Source organism: Notolepis coatsorum (assembly GCF_963971535.1).
Source record: "Notolepis coatsorum genome assembly, chromosome: 9".
In the NCBI taxonomy this organism is placed as follows: domain Eukaryota; kingdom Metazoa; phylum Chordata; class Actinopteri; order Aulopiformes; family Paralepididae; genus Notolepis; species Notolepis coatsorum.
The window spans coordinates 35,248,541-35,263,540 of NC_140173.1; the positions used below are offsets into that span (position 1 = coordinate 35,248,541).

At 41.6% G+C, this 15,000-nt stretch overlaps 1 protein-coding gene across 3 annotated transcripts in view; it reads left to right on the top strand.

Moving 5' to 3' along the window:
- Positions 1 to 15,000, top strand: part of LOC311234212 (actin-binding LIM protein 1-like) — a 283,408-nt gene that overhangs the window by 113,005 nt on the left and 155,403 nt on the right. For all 3 annotated transcript variants that reach the window (XM_084321336.1, XM_084321334.1, XM_084321335.1), the window contains exon 2: positions 14,235 to 14,369. In XM_084321336.1, coding sequence (XP_084177462.1) covers positions 14,235 to 14,369 — 135 coding nt within the window. The remainder of the gene's footprint in view (positions 1 to 14,234; positions 14,370 to 15,000) is intronic.

A 15,000-nucleotide genomic window follows, 5' to 3' on the forward strand; every position in this document is an offset into this window, starting at 1 on the left:
TTACTTACAATTCATTATGAATTGAAAATGGGGGACCCTGATGTAAACAAGTCGAAAGTCTTTCTCTGGTCTGCATCCCCTTAACAATTGTGTGTATTGAGCCGTACTGTATTGTACTCATTCTGCAATCTGTTAATAAAATTTTCATTCAATCAATCACCAGCCCACAGTCTGGAACAGAGTTTACTGCACTCACAATACTGCCACCTAGCAGGATCTGGCCGGTACTGCACCCTCGGGGTCCCAGTATGCCTTTTAATGCTAACATATAGGTCCATGACACTGAATAGAATATTAAAATCGAAAAAAAGGAAAAACGGACCAAATCATGTGATTGGCGTTCAATGGTTGTCGAGCAAACACGTATATATACGTGGACGGCGCAGATTGAGTTAAAATTACAATTACAATAAAACGGTAGGGTAATCGTTTACTTCATATGCTACATTAAAATACATTAAAAACCCACACTTAGCTCTCACATGCTGTTAGAGGTTCCATTACATCAATCAATCTAATCCCTTGATTGGGTGGGGCAACCCTAGTTTTTAATTTAAATCATGGAGTGGGTCTTTAACTGGGCAACCCTAGTGTTTCATTTAGATCATGGAGTGGGTCTTTAACTGGGCAACCCTGGTGTTTCATTTAAATCATGAAGTGGGTCTTTAACTGGGCAACCCTAGTGTTTCATTTAGATCATGGAGTGGGTCTTTAACTGGGCAACCCTGGTGTTTCATTTAGATCATGGAGTGGGTCTTTAACTGGGCAACCCTGGTGTTTCATTTAGATCATGGAGTGGGTCTTTAACTGGGCAACCCTATTGTTACATTTAGATCATGGAGTGGGTCTTTAACTGGGCAACCCTGGTGTGTGTGTGTGTGTGTGTGTGTGTGTGTGTGTGTGTGTGTGTGTGTGTGTGTGTGTGTGTGTGTGTGTGTGTGTGTGTGTGTGTGTGTGTGTGTGTGTGTGTGTGTGTGTGTGTGTGTGTGTGTGTGTGTGTGTGTGTGTGTGTGTGTGTGTGTGTGTGTGTGTGTGTGTGTGTGTGTGTGTGGGCGTTTGTCTTTGTGTCTTTGTGTGTGTGTGTTTTTTACGAAGTTAGTGATAAGATGAACCTCCTGACAAATACTTCTGCTTTCAAGATTATAAGATGTCTAAGGATTAGTTTAAGGTTAGGGTAAGAATTAGTTTAAGGTTAGGGTACATTTAGGGTGAGTTTAAGGGTTAGGGTTAGGGTTATTTTAAGGTAAGGGTGTTAACACATTTATATTTATGCTGTTCTTAGTCTCATATGACATGTGATCCTCGGACGTTGAGCCAAGACAGAACACACCACATATAATACTACTACTACTACTACTACTACTACTACTACTACTACTACTACTACTACTACTACTACTACTACTACTACTACTACTGCTGCTGCTGCTACTACTACTACTACTACTACTACTACTACTACTACTACTACTACTACTACTACTACTACTACTACTATTACTACTACTGCTACTACTACTGCTGCTGCTGCTACTACTACTACTACTGCTACTACTACTGCTACTACTACTGCTGCTGCTGCTACTACTACTACGACTACTACTACTACTACTACTACTACTACTACTACTACTACTACTACTACTACTACTACTACTACTACTACTACTACTACTACTACTACTACTACTACTGCTACTACTACTACTACTGCTACTACTACTGCTGCTGCTGCTACTACTACTACTACTACTACTACTACTACTACTACTACTACTACTACTACTACTACTACTACTACTACTACTACTGTGACCGGTGTAATTAGACGGCATTGTGTTTTAAGATGACAGACAGGGAGACTGTTGGTTGTATTTATTTTCAGCCTGTTAGGTTACAAAGGCACAAAAAAAACAAAGCAATACAATAAAACATTAAGGATTATTAGTGGAATGTATTAAAGTGTATTTCGTGATGGGGTGTAATTATCCATACAAGGCAACAAGGCACTTGTTACATTCACCCCCCAGAATTACACCCACATTGAAAAAAAACTGTGCCTTCCTCGTGTCACACTAGTCACAAGCTTACTATGAGAACCACACACTGCGGAACAATCCAACAATACCTGTCACCTAATAAAAGGCCAGGGCCCTCATTTATCAATGGTGCGTACGCACAGATATGTGCGTAACCCGTGCGTATAATCATTTCTAAGCAAAGTGTGGGACTTATCAATTTGAACGTGTGCTTGACTTTGTGCGTATATTTACGCACAGCTCCGACCGTGCGTACCTGGCGCCCGGTGGTAGAATATGAATATTGCACACGGAAATAAGCTTCCGTGCATTAGTTTCAACACTGGCGTGTTCTGTATGACCTCCCGTAATTCATTATAGTTCATTGTAAAATAGCGACAGTAGTGTAATTATTGTCAAACCCTATAAATATAGCATTTGGAATAGGTCTTTCTTTCGGAATGAATGCAGCATGGTTTATATATAGCATTATTGGAATATATACGAGGTGCACTGACTGCGCTTGCGGGGAACTGTTTTCAGAGATAGCAGATAGGAATGAATGAATGAGGAGCAGTCTAATTGCAGAGAGAACATAATATTAACTAGAGTCCGCTATACCCGGGACACCTCCTTCATTTGTACCTCAATTTGAGACAGAAATTGGAGCGTGGAACAAAACGTCTTTGGCCACCGGCACGGTCCATCGTGATATTGGAGATGGATCGAGCAATAGACTGTTACTGTACCACCCATGTAGCTGTCAAAGCTCCATCACAAATGCAGTTATGTGAATAAATCAAATCAAATCAAATCAAATTTATTTATAGGGCCCGACAACACACGTTAATGTCCCCATGGGCCGTACAGATCTTCTTTAAACAAGTCAAGAAGAAAACATAACAATAAGTTCAAGTTCAAGTTCAAGTTTCTTTTATTGCCACACGGCCAGGCCGGTGGAATTTGAGCACGGTGCAGGTGGTAGCTGCGACAATACACCACATGGATGATGGAACACAACATAACATCAACAACAACATAACATAACATAACATAACATAACATAACATAACATGCATAACATAACATAACAGCAGGGGGTGAAATTAGGATGAGTTGGAGTTGAGTAATTGTATGGCCTTGGGGAAGAAACTGTTGTTGAACCTAACCGTGCGACTACCTAGTGACCTAAACCTTCTACCAGAGGGGAGGAGTTGGAAGAGGTGATGAGCTGGGTGCAGGGGGTCACTGATGATTTTGTGTGCGCGTGTGATGGTGTGATGTTTGTGTATGGAGTCCAGGGTGGGGAGTGTGCAGTTGATGATTTTGGATGCCCTAATGATGATCCTGTCTAGTCTGTGTAGTGTGTGTTTGGGTGTGTTGCCGTACCAAACAGTGATGGAGAGTGAAATGATGTTTTGTATAATAGCTGTGTAAAATTGAATCATTAACGTCTTCCTGACCTTGTACTTCCTGAGTTGTCTTAAATGAAATAATCTTTGGTTGGCTGTTTTAAGTAAATGAGTGGTGTGATGATCCCAGTTGAGTTTGTTGCTGATGTGTGTTCCTAAGTATTTAAATGTGTCTGTGGCTGAAATGAGTTGGTTATTGATGAGCATGGGTGTTTTGGTGGGTGTGATTTTGCGAAAGTCAATAATGAGTTCCACGGTCTTGCCTTCATTGAGTAACAGGTTATGTTCTTTGCACCATGTGAGTGTTCGCTCCACCTCCAGCCGGTAGTCATCCTCCTTGTTGTTGGAGATCAACCCTAGGATGGTGGTGTCGTCCACGTATTTAAGGGTTTTGACTGAGGGGGATGCTGAACGGAGGTTGTTAGTGTAGAGGGAAAAAAGCCACGGGGAGAGAACACACCCCTGTGGTACCCCAATGTTGGTGGTCAGAGGGAGAGAGGTGAGGTTGTTGTAGCGGACTACCTGTTTGCGGCCCTTCAGTGTGTCCAGCAACCAGAAACAGAGGGAGGGGGCAATGTTCATGTTGGTCAGGGTTTGGAACAGTATGAGGGGGTCGATGGTGTTGAAGGCACTGCTGAAGTCAATAAAGAGTATCCGGGCGTAACTGTTTTTGGTCTCCAGATGCTGGAGGGTGTAGTGCAGTGCCAGGTTGACTGCATCATCAGTAGACCGGTTTGTGCGATAGGCGAATTGTAGAGGGTCCATCAGGGGGGATGTGAGTGTTTTTAAAACTGACAGGACAAGAACAAGAACACCATAAGGTGCAAACATTTTTAGATGGATGCAAATAAATGAAAGAATGCAAGCACTCCCAGACATACCCCACGCGAAGGTAAGGAAAAACTCACTAAAACCTAACAATAGGGAAAAAAGCTCCACAGGCAGTGTGGAGGAGAGAAACCTTAGAAGGGCCATTCAAGGGGGGATCTCCCTTCTTAGATGTTGGTGATAGTAGTGTTGCAGACGGACAGTTGGTAAGCATGCACTCATGTGTGTAGTGGAACACAGATGAGTGCATGCAATAGCAACTGTACATAGAAAGGGATTCCACTCAGTGATGCGCATTTGCCTGATACATGTCGTTGCTGGTGACCGGGAGGAAGGCATGCTGCATGTTTTCAATTCATTAAATAAAACGGATACTTTTTGCAAGGGTTTACTGTCATACAAATAATCAACCAACTACATACTGTAACTTTTCAGTGCACGTTTTTATTTACATTGTGACAACAGCCTTGTGAGCTCCCGCACACAGACATGATGGAATTCAAGTTCAAGTTTGTATTGATCACATATAGGCAGTCTACACATGGCGTAGGCTACATGGCAGTGAGATTCATTGTTCTTGTATAGCTCTCGTATTATTGTTTATATAGGCTACCTAATACCGACATCAAAATAGATTGTATGCCTCTACAAATCATATGCAGGTAGAAAATTGATGGAGAACTTTAATCCCTGGGTATTAATCGAACAAAACGAAGAAAAGGCATATTCCAGCATGGTTATTAATGACACCAATGCAAACAGTGCTTAACGGTCTTTATTAGTGTTTGCGCTGCCCAGGCAGCAATGGTCTTTAGGAAGTTAATAGATATCATATCCGACATCACCGTACGTATACATGTCTGTCAGCCTGTCGCGTATTTCACCCATAACACGCTTCGCTCGGCTTAGTCCACTTTTCCACATTTCATGGGGGTGTTTCATTACCATATATGGTTAATTACAGGCGGTTCTATATGCAAATACTTAAAATCGTGCACGAGCGTGGAGCGTAGAACAAATGGTATTTATGAACACGGAGTGTGCGTAGAACCTGTGTACGCACGTGTGATAAATCCCGATTTTTCTGTATGTACACACATTCTAAATTCTGTGCTTAAGAATGAAAATAGAACACTTTCTAAGCATTGTTGATAAATGAGGGCCCTGGAGGGCATAGAAGTCGGCCATGGGCATACTGGAGTATGTCAGCTCGCTGAAGTTACGCTTTAAAATGTCAAACACAGCTGCGGGGGTCATATTGATAAACAACTCAGGCCGGCTACGCAGTGACACCGTCACTATGTCTCTAGCTTTACCAGTCAACCTGCCCATCACTAGATCACACAATTCTCTGTCGGTTTTACAACTCGTTCTACTCAGATACACCAGCATCATGTCTTCCCACTCATGTATGGAGCAGTGTTAATTTTGTTGACTAAATTGATGACGAAAGATGTTCGTCAATGAAGGTTTTTTTCATGACGACAACGAGACGTGACGTCACGTTATTGAATACCATGTGACGCTAACGAGACTAAATAGTTTATTAAATATCGTTGACCACAACTGAGCACACAAAAATGTAATTTACAAAAACTAGGATGAAATTTCTCTTCATGTATGTTGATATTGTTGACTAAAACAAGACGAGACAAACTAATTATAACTTTTCTTAATGTCATCGTCCCGACAGAACAGTGTGACGGCTGACGGGAGCTCTGTGTTATTAGCATTAGCTGGAGCTATTTGAAAAGCTAGTTTTAGCTGAACGTTACCTTGGCTAAAGTTGGGACTATTCATAATCCAGCTGCAGACCTGCAAGCAAAGTACAGCAAGTTGGAAAAGGAGTATTCCAAGGTAAATCACTTATTCACCACATTGTTTGTATTTCCATCTAGCTCGCGTTAGCTAGTGGCTAACCTAGCTCATGCTAAAGTGGTCACTGATCGAACTCTCGCACACAATTAATGACATAATGCAGACAGCCATACCGGTGACAATGTTTAGCTTTTAGTGCCAAATGATAAGAGTCTGAGGCGGAGTCTCAAAAGAGAATGTTGAATATTTATTTTGCATTAAAAATCACAACAGATCCTCTGCTAGGAGCTAACTGAACCGGAGCCCTCTGGATAGGAAGTGCGCAACAACGTTTAACGTCCGTGTGGAACCAATGTACCAACAACCATTCCGTGGGTGAACTCATTGAGTTTAGTTGTCAATGAATGATACTAATATACAATCACCTGTTGTTGAATAAATACCATTACTTTCTAGTTATTACTAAAAAACAGTATATATAAAACAGTAGCTGTAAAAATGAAAAGAAAAAAAGTGTTATAATTTATATAGTATAACCAGACCTAGACCACCTCTAACTCTAACCCCTAACCAGACCTAGACCACCTCTAACTTTAACCCCTAAGTTAGGGTTGTGACTTAGAGGTGGTCTAGGTCCGGATAGGGGTTAAGAGTTGGTCTAGCCCTTTACATCCATCTATCTAAATAATAATAATAAATTATAATGAATGCTTAAGTTACCCTAACCAGACCTAGACCACCTCTAACTCTAACCACTAACCAGACCTCTTCCATGTGGCACTTTAACACTGACCTCAGAATGTGATTTTATATAATGTTTTTATGCAAGCAGATTGCAATCAGTGTGTACTACTACTAGTACTACTGTGTGTTCTGTTTACTTAGTTTACAGTATCCTGTTATAGAATAAACCGCTGCCAGACACAGCAGAGAGAGAGAGGACAGACATGACAGAGAGGACAGACAAAGCAGAGAGAGGACAGACATGGCAGAGAGAAAGACACAGCAAACAGAAGACAGACAGAGTAGTACTACTACTACTACTACTACTACTACTACAACTACTACTACTACTACTACTACTACTACTACTACTACTACTACTACTACTACTACTACTACTACTACTACTACTACTACTACAACTACTACTACTGCTACTACTACTACTACTACTACTACTACTACTACTACTACTACTACTACTACTACTACTACTACTACTACTACTACTACTACTACTACTACTAATACTACTAATACTACTACTAGAAACAGTTGAGCTAATGTGAGCTGCTCAGGGTTTGATTGATTGATTGATTGATTGAAAACTTTAATTAACAGATTGCAGAATGGGTACAGTACAGTACAACTCAATACACACAATTGTTAAGGGGATGCAGACCAGAGAAAGACTTTCGTCTAGTTTACATCAGTGTCCCCCATTTTCAATTCATAATGACATTTATGACATACACAACATACAGATATAAAAATCTAATCATCTAATCTAATCTAATCTAATCATGACATTTATGACATACATGACATGCTCCTCCCTCCCCATCAACCTGGACCCCCTGCAATTTGCATACCGCCCCAACAGGTCCACGGAGGACGCCATAGCCCATGTGCTGCACACAGCAGCATCACACCTGGACAAGAGGAAGGGGAACTATGTGAGAATGCTATTCATCGACTACAGCTCGGCATTCAATACCATAGTCCCCTCCAAACTCATAGCCAAGCTCAGGGACCTGGGCTTGAACTATGACCTCTGCCAGTGGGTCTTGGACTTCCTGACGGGCAGACCCCAGGTGGTGAGAGCAGGCAACTGCACCTCCTCATCCATCACCCTCAACATAGGGGCCCCCAGGGCTGTCTTCTGAGTCCCCTCCTCTACTCCCTGTACACACACGACTGTGTGGCTCAGCGGAGTAACAACACAATCATCAAATTTGCTGACGACACAGTAGTGGTGGGCCTGATCTCTGCAAACGACGAGAGGGCCTACCTGTAAGAGGTCAAGGTCCTGGCGGGATGGTGCCAGGATTCTCCCTGAACGTCAGCAAAACAAAGGAGATGATTGTGGACTTCAGGAGGTCAGGGGTCAAGGACTACAGCCCCCTCAGCATCGACGGGGCACCGGTTGAGAGAGTGAACAGCTTTAAGTACCTCGGAGCCCACATATCCGAGGACTTGACATGGACCACACACATTGACAGTGTTGTGAAGAAGGCACGACAACGCCTCTACTTCCTCAGGCGCCTAAGGAAGTTCCAAGTCAGTCAGAAGATCCTTAAGAACTTCTACTCATGTACAATAGAGAGCATACTGACTGGCAACATCACCTCCTGGTTTGGGAATAGCACTGCACAAGACCGAAGCAGACTACAAAGAGTGACACGTTCAGCCGAACGCACAATTGGAGGGGGGCTCCCCACCCTCCAGAACATTTACAACAAGCGGTGCAGGGGTAAGGCTAAGAGAATCATCAAGGACTCCAGCCACCCGAACAACTGCCTCTTTGAACTGCTGCGGTCAGGCAAGCGATACCGGAGTCTCAAGGCGAGCACAGAAAGACTCAGAAGAAGCTTCTATCCCCAGGCCATCAGGCTGCTCAACGAACAATAAACACTATACAACAACCATCAAATGCACACAGCACACACATCCACACGCACACACTCACTTAAACAAACAAACACACTGCAGCACCCACTCTCCACACTTTAGATCACCTAAACACACTTTATATTTATTGATAAAGGATTTGCACTACAACTCATACACCTTACTGTAAATTGTACCTAAATTGTACCTCATCCCATTTCTGCTTTGCACTATATAGTATTGTATATTAGTACACTGCATAGTATATTGTATATTATATGGTAACTCAGTTACGTCTATTCTGCATCGAACATTGTACATATGTCTATACTGAACACTGTGACCTCATTTTTTACTTCTAATTTACATGCTATACTATGTTATTTCATACTTATCTTGTCTAGCACAGTCTCTGGAGCGTAACAGTAAGAAGCATTTTGTATAAAAGTATTCTGTACTTCTGTATGACAACTATTAAAGAAACTTGAAACTTGAAACTTGATATAAATATACAGTACTGTTAAACAGAGATCCTAACAGTAAATATATACATAAGAGGGTGAGGGAAATGTACATTAGGAGGGGGTGGGTGGGTGGCAGGGTGTTCGGACATTTACGGGGGCCAGTTTCGAATTGCACCCTCCCGTAGGTGCTCTACATGGTCTTAGGCTGCGGTTACACCTTTCGTTTCATTTTCGTTTCATTGTCATATGCGTTTCGCCACGACGTCCTGCGCCTCGAGTCACACTTTCGTTTTTTTTGTTTTTGTCACCTGAGCACACTGATGTAGTACACTGCCAAAGCAGTAGGTGGCAGTAGGTGGCGAACATGAAGGCAATTTCAACCAATCAGAACTTGAATGTGCCAATACACTTCCTGGGAGCTCCAGCAAAGAACATGTCAACAAGGCAGACGCCTATGGGCGCCACCATCTTGCCTATTTACTCAATGCAGCAATTCTTTTTCAGCAAAGCCTAATAAAAGTGCAATAAACAAAACGGATACATTCACTGTGTGTTCTGCCTGTCATTTGTTGATGAAACAAAACTAACATCAACACAAGTGACCACCAAGAGCGGATAGTTTAGTCTAAAAAAAGATCGGTAGCATTGTTAGCTGCATGCTAACGTCAATGGAGTATGCCATTATAACAGTATAGCATTGTGGCTAGAAGCTAACGTTAGCTCACGCTATTTAGCCAGCACCAAACTGATGATATCGAGAGCTATCAGTAGTTAGATAACATTAGAGACAACGCTGTGTGTATTAAACAAAGGTGAATAGATGACTGGGCCATTTTGTTTAATGCTTGTTAAGTTGAAATAGGAGCTTTGAGCTAACAGGATCTGATAGCTCACGTTAGCCAGCTGCTCATGCAATCGGTAATGCTAGCAGAATGAATGGATGTAAACTTTATTTAACATATTGCATATGGGTACAATACAATACGGCTCAATACAAACAATTGTTAAGGGAATGCAGACTGTTGTAGCTTGGACTGGGATCCTTATAACAATAACTTGACAACACATGGTAGCTGCAGCTATTTGGGACAGCTCTGCCTCTGTCCCAAACACACACACACACACTCTGTTGTCACCGGAAGGGCACGCAGATGGTATCTACTGCGCATGGGCGTTTTCGCAACAACGGCTCATGCAGACTACACGCTGTTGTCGGCGCGTTTTTTAGCGGTTCTCCAAAACGCAAACACAATTTAGCGTTTTAGCCGTATCCACAAAAAAACGCCAAAAAACGCATTTCTGTGTAATAGGGACATGAAACGTATTCAAAAACGTATAAAAAAACGCCACAAAAACACCAGTCTAACCATGGCCTTAGTAACAGTTGAGTTAACGTGAGCTGCTCACGGTCTGACTCTACATGGTATTAGAAACAGTTGAGTTACTGTAATGTGGGGGTGTGTGACACCACAGATAAGGACTGCCTGCTGAGAGCCCAGGGGCTTAATTAGAACCTCTACAGTTTTATTGTTTCTCTTTCTGGCCTCCTATAGGTGATTGATCATTCATTCCATATTTAGTCTACCTCGACATTTTACAACTTGCTTATTTTAGGGAATTTCAATGAGAATTTTCATTATTTAAGACCTAGGGGTGGTCTGTTGTTAGCCAGAATAATTATATTGGTCCCTTTATTTCACTTCACTAGCTGTTTAAAGCACATAATCTCCACCCCCCCATCACCCCCGCCCCCTCTGTAGCGTCACCTGAATTAAAGTATTACATTCATGTTGAACAAGATATATATATATTTAAACCAGACGGACAACCCTCTCTCAACCACATCTCTTCATAACGTCAATGTGACGCTCACATCATGTGACGCTTTCATTCACGCAGGTGATTGATTGAATGCAAATGTTATTAACAGATTGCAGAATGGGTACAATACAGTACGGCTCAATACACACAATTGTTAACTCATTCCCGCCATCGACAAGTATACTTGTTATTGGCCGCCAATCGTTGGACGCCAACAACAAGTATACTCGTTATTATGATCGTTATTTCTTTTATTCGCTATTTCCATTCATAATCCATCCAGGAAGGCTGTGTAACCATAGGGAATGGGTCTGAGATCGCAAAGGTCCAATACCGCCACCTGGTGGTATGCGGCCGATGTTGCACTTCCTTTGAGACTCTGTGTATGGGGCTGTGCGTCATTGAAATTCATCTGGGCGGACATTTCTAGTAACGTGGATCAAGAGCTTCACCCGATCGCATTGAATAGTTTTTGGGACGTCCAATTCATTATGCTGTGGGGGGTTAGGTCGTGGCCCAAATGGACATACGATCTAGCAGATGGCAATCAAATAATTGGAATATTCTTTTTGGAATCTCACCAGCCACAGGTAAGAGCAATTTAACGTCAATTTCAGCTTGGTTGTGCCTTGTTTTCATAGCCATCGCCCTGATCAGCATATGCTGTTGTACTAACGAATGCTGTTATTGAAAATAAATTAATCAGAAACGACCCCCCCCCCTTTCATGCATGCATGATGGAACATAATATACCGATCATATGCATTTGAATTTTTTATTGTAGCATGTATAGGGAGGTGTAGTCTGACGTCACTGGTTGTTCCACCCGTATAGGGATTTATCATTGGGAAAATGGATTATCGGCTATTGTAACAATTCTGCCGCATGGAAATTGAAAAGCTTTCCATTTTTGCACAAAATGAGTTCCCTTCTATCACTAACATTATTGTATAGCATTTTTGGTTGAAATAAAATTTGGCGATTTTATTTATGATTAATTGCGAATACTTTCATGTTGAGCTATAGATTGTGGCTGAATAAGCACAGAAAGGTACACCATGCAAATGTTAATGCTTTATTTGTTTTAAACGAGACAATTTAGAAATGGGCCATGGGGAAATACATTGCGTTGGACAGAGGGTGGAACATGAAAAACAGCAATGACCAATGGATTAAGTATAATATGCGTTGTGGCCTATTACTAGCCTCCCAGGAATTACCCTAAACCGCTCTAAAACCATACTTATATTCACCACGGTATAAAGCGGGAATGTATCAATGGAAAAAATATTCCTTTTTCACATCTTGAACGATAGATACTCGATGTCAAATGGGCCATAGTATTGCATCCATAGCTATAATATTTATATAGTTATAGCCCTGCAAACAAGGTGAGCGACTCCCATCGTTTACAGCGGTCGAGGTAGCTACTACAGGATAAGGCTAATCCCTGGCAGTCAATGAGTTAAGGGGATGCAGACCAGAGATCAGGGTCCCCCATTTTCAATTCATAATGAAGTGTAAGTAAGGGTGCAATTAGCACCGTGCAATCCATTCTTTGTGGATCTAGCCCAGAGTGTTTTTGGAATGCTTGTGACCATAGGCTGCATGCGCTCCCGTCTGACACCCCGGGACCATGCGAGTCAGCTGAGACAGGCTATTTATGTTCTATGTAGGCTATCTTGTTGCAAAATAATAATAATAATAATAATAATAATAGCCTCATTGAAAATACTCTTATTGCTTAGTACAGTTGGTTATTTTCAGCGTTTTATGTGTGTATCTGTGATTTAGTTGGACATTTTCGTTGACATAAGTAGATTTTTCATTTTTGTTTATTTATTAAGTTAATATAAAACCGTGTTTAGAAAATGTTTGAGTTTGGGGCAGCTGGGTAGCTGGGTATCGAATCCAGCTGTCAGCGGTACCTCCGGCTTGGTCGGTCATCCATACTAACACAATTGGCAGTGTTAGCGGGTGGGAAGTCGGTGGGGTATGTATCCTGGTCGTTGTAAACAGCGACTCCTACTGGTTGGTCGGGGCGCCTCTTCAGCAGGGAAATTATCTGGGGGAGGTAGTGTGATCCTCCCACGCTATTCTACATACGCGCTGTCCGTGGTTCTGAAACAACAGCCACGCTGTCCATGGTTCTGAAACAACAGCCACACTATACTATACTCCCAACCTAGATTGAGGTTGGGAGTATAGGTTGAGGTTGGGAGGCATTTGTGGTTTTAAGAAGCCTGAATACCAGGATCTGATAATAACTCCTCTCTCTCTATATATTCCTCTGATAATAACTCCTCTCTCTCTATATATTCCTCTGATAATAACTCCTCTCTCTCTATATATTCTTCTGATAATAACTCCTCTCTCTCTATATATTCCTCTGATAATAACTCCTCTCTCTCTATATATTCCTCTGATAATAACTCCTCTTTCTATATATATTATTCTGATAATAACTCCTCTCTCTCTATATATTCCTCTGATAATAACTCCTCTCTCTCTATATATTCCTCTGATAATAACTCCTCTCTCTCTATATATTCCTCTGATAATAACTCCTCTCTCTCTATATATTCCTCTGATAATAACACCTCTCTCTCTATATATTCCTCGGATAATAACTCCTCTCTCTCTCTATATTCTTCTGATAATAACTCCTCTATCTCTATATATTCCTCTGATAATAACTCCTCTCTCTCTATATATATTCCTCTGATAATAACTCCTCTCTCTATATATATTCTTCTGATAATAACTCCTCTCTCTATATATATTCCTCTGATAATAACTCCTCTCTCTATATATATTCCTCTGATAATAACTCCTCTCTCTCTCTATATTGATAATAACTCCGCTCTCTATATATATATTCCTCTGATAATAACTCCTCTCTCTCTATATATATTCCTCTGATAATAACTCCTCTCTCTATATATATTCCTCTGATAATAACTCCTCTCTCTATATATATTCCTCTGATAATAACTCCTCTCTCTCTATATATTGATAATAACTCCTCTCTCTATATATATATATTCCTCTGATAATAACTCCTCTCTCTCTATATATATTCCTCTGATAATAAGTGTTCTGTCTCTTCTCCTCAGTGGCTCACGCTCAGGACACTCACATGGTGTCTCTTCTCTCTCTCAGTGGCTCACGCTCAGGACATTCACATGGTGTCTCTTCTCTCTCTCCTCAGTGGCTCACGCTCAGGACACTCACATGGTGTCTCTTCTCTCTCTCCTCAGTGGCTCACGCTCAGGACACCCATCACTCTCCAGACAAGCCTCTGATCCAGTGCTATAAATGTGGGGAACCATGTAGAGGAGAGGTGCTCCGGGTGCAGAACAAACACTTCCACCTGAAGTGCTTCACCTGTAAAGGTACCAGCACACACACACACACACACACACACACACACACACACACACACACACACACACGCACACGCACACTCGCACACACACGCACACGCACACACACAATGTTTCAACAATGGAGGTCAGTCAGGACATTCACTAGTGTAGGCCAGCCCTACAATACATACATATACAGTACATAGTGTGCATACATACATACATACATACATACATACATACATACATACATACATACATACATACATACATACATACATACATACATACATACATACATACATACATACATACATACATACATACATACATACATACATACATACATACATACATACAAACATACATACATACATACTGTGACGAGCCTGGTGGGGTTCACACTCGCCACGGTTCAAATACAAACAAATTCAAAGGTCCACACAAGAGCAATATCAATCAATACGAATATTTATTGAATTAAGGCAAAATCCAGTTCGATAGGCAAGAGAATGGTCATAAACAGTCCGATGGTCAAAAACACAAAACAGGCTTGCCGACAGAAAAGGGGATTGTTCAATACTCAGGGTAGTCGTCCAGTCCAGGGTCAGTACACAAGGGGCTTTCTCAGCCAGTCCAGGGTCCAGTACACAAAGAA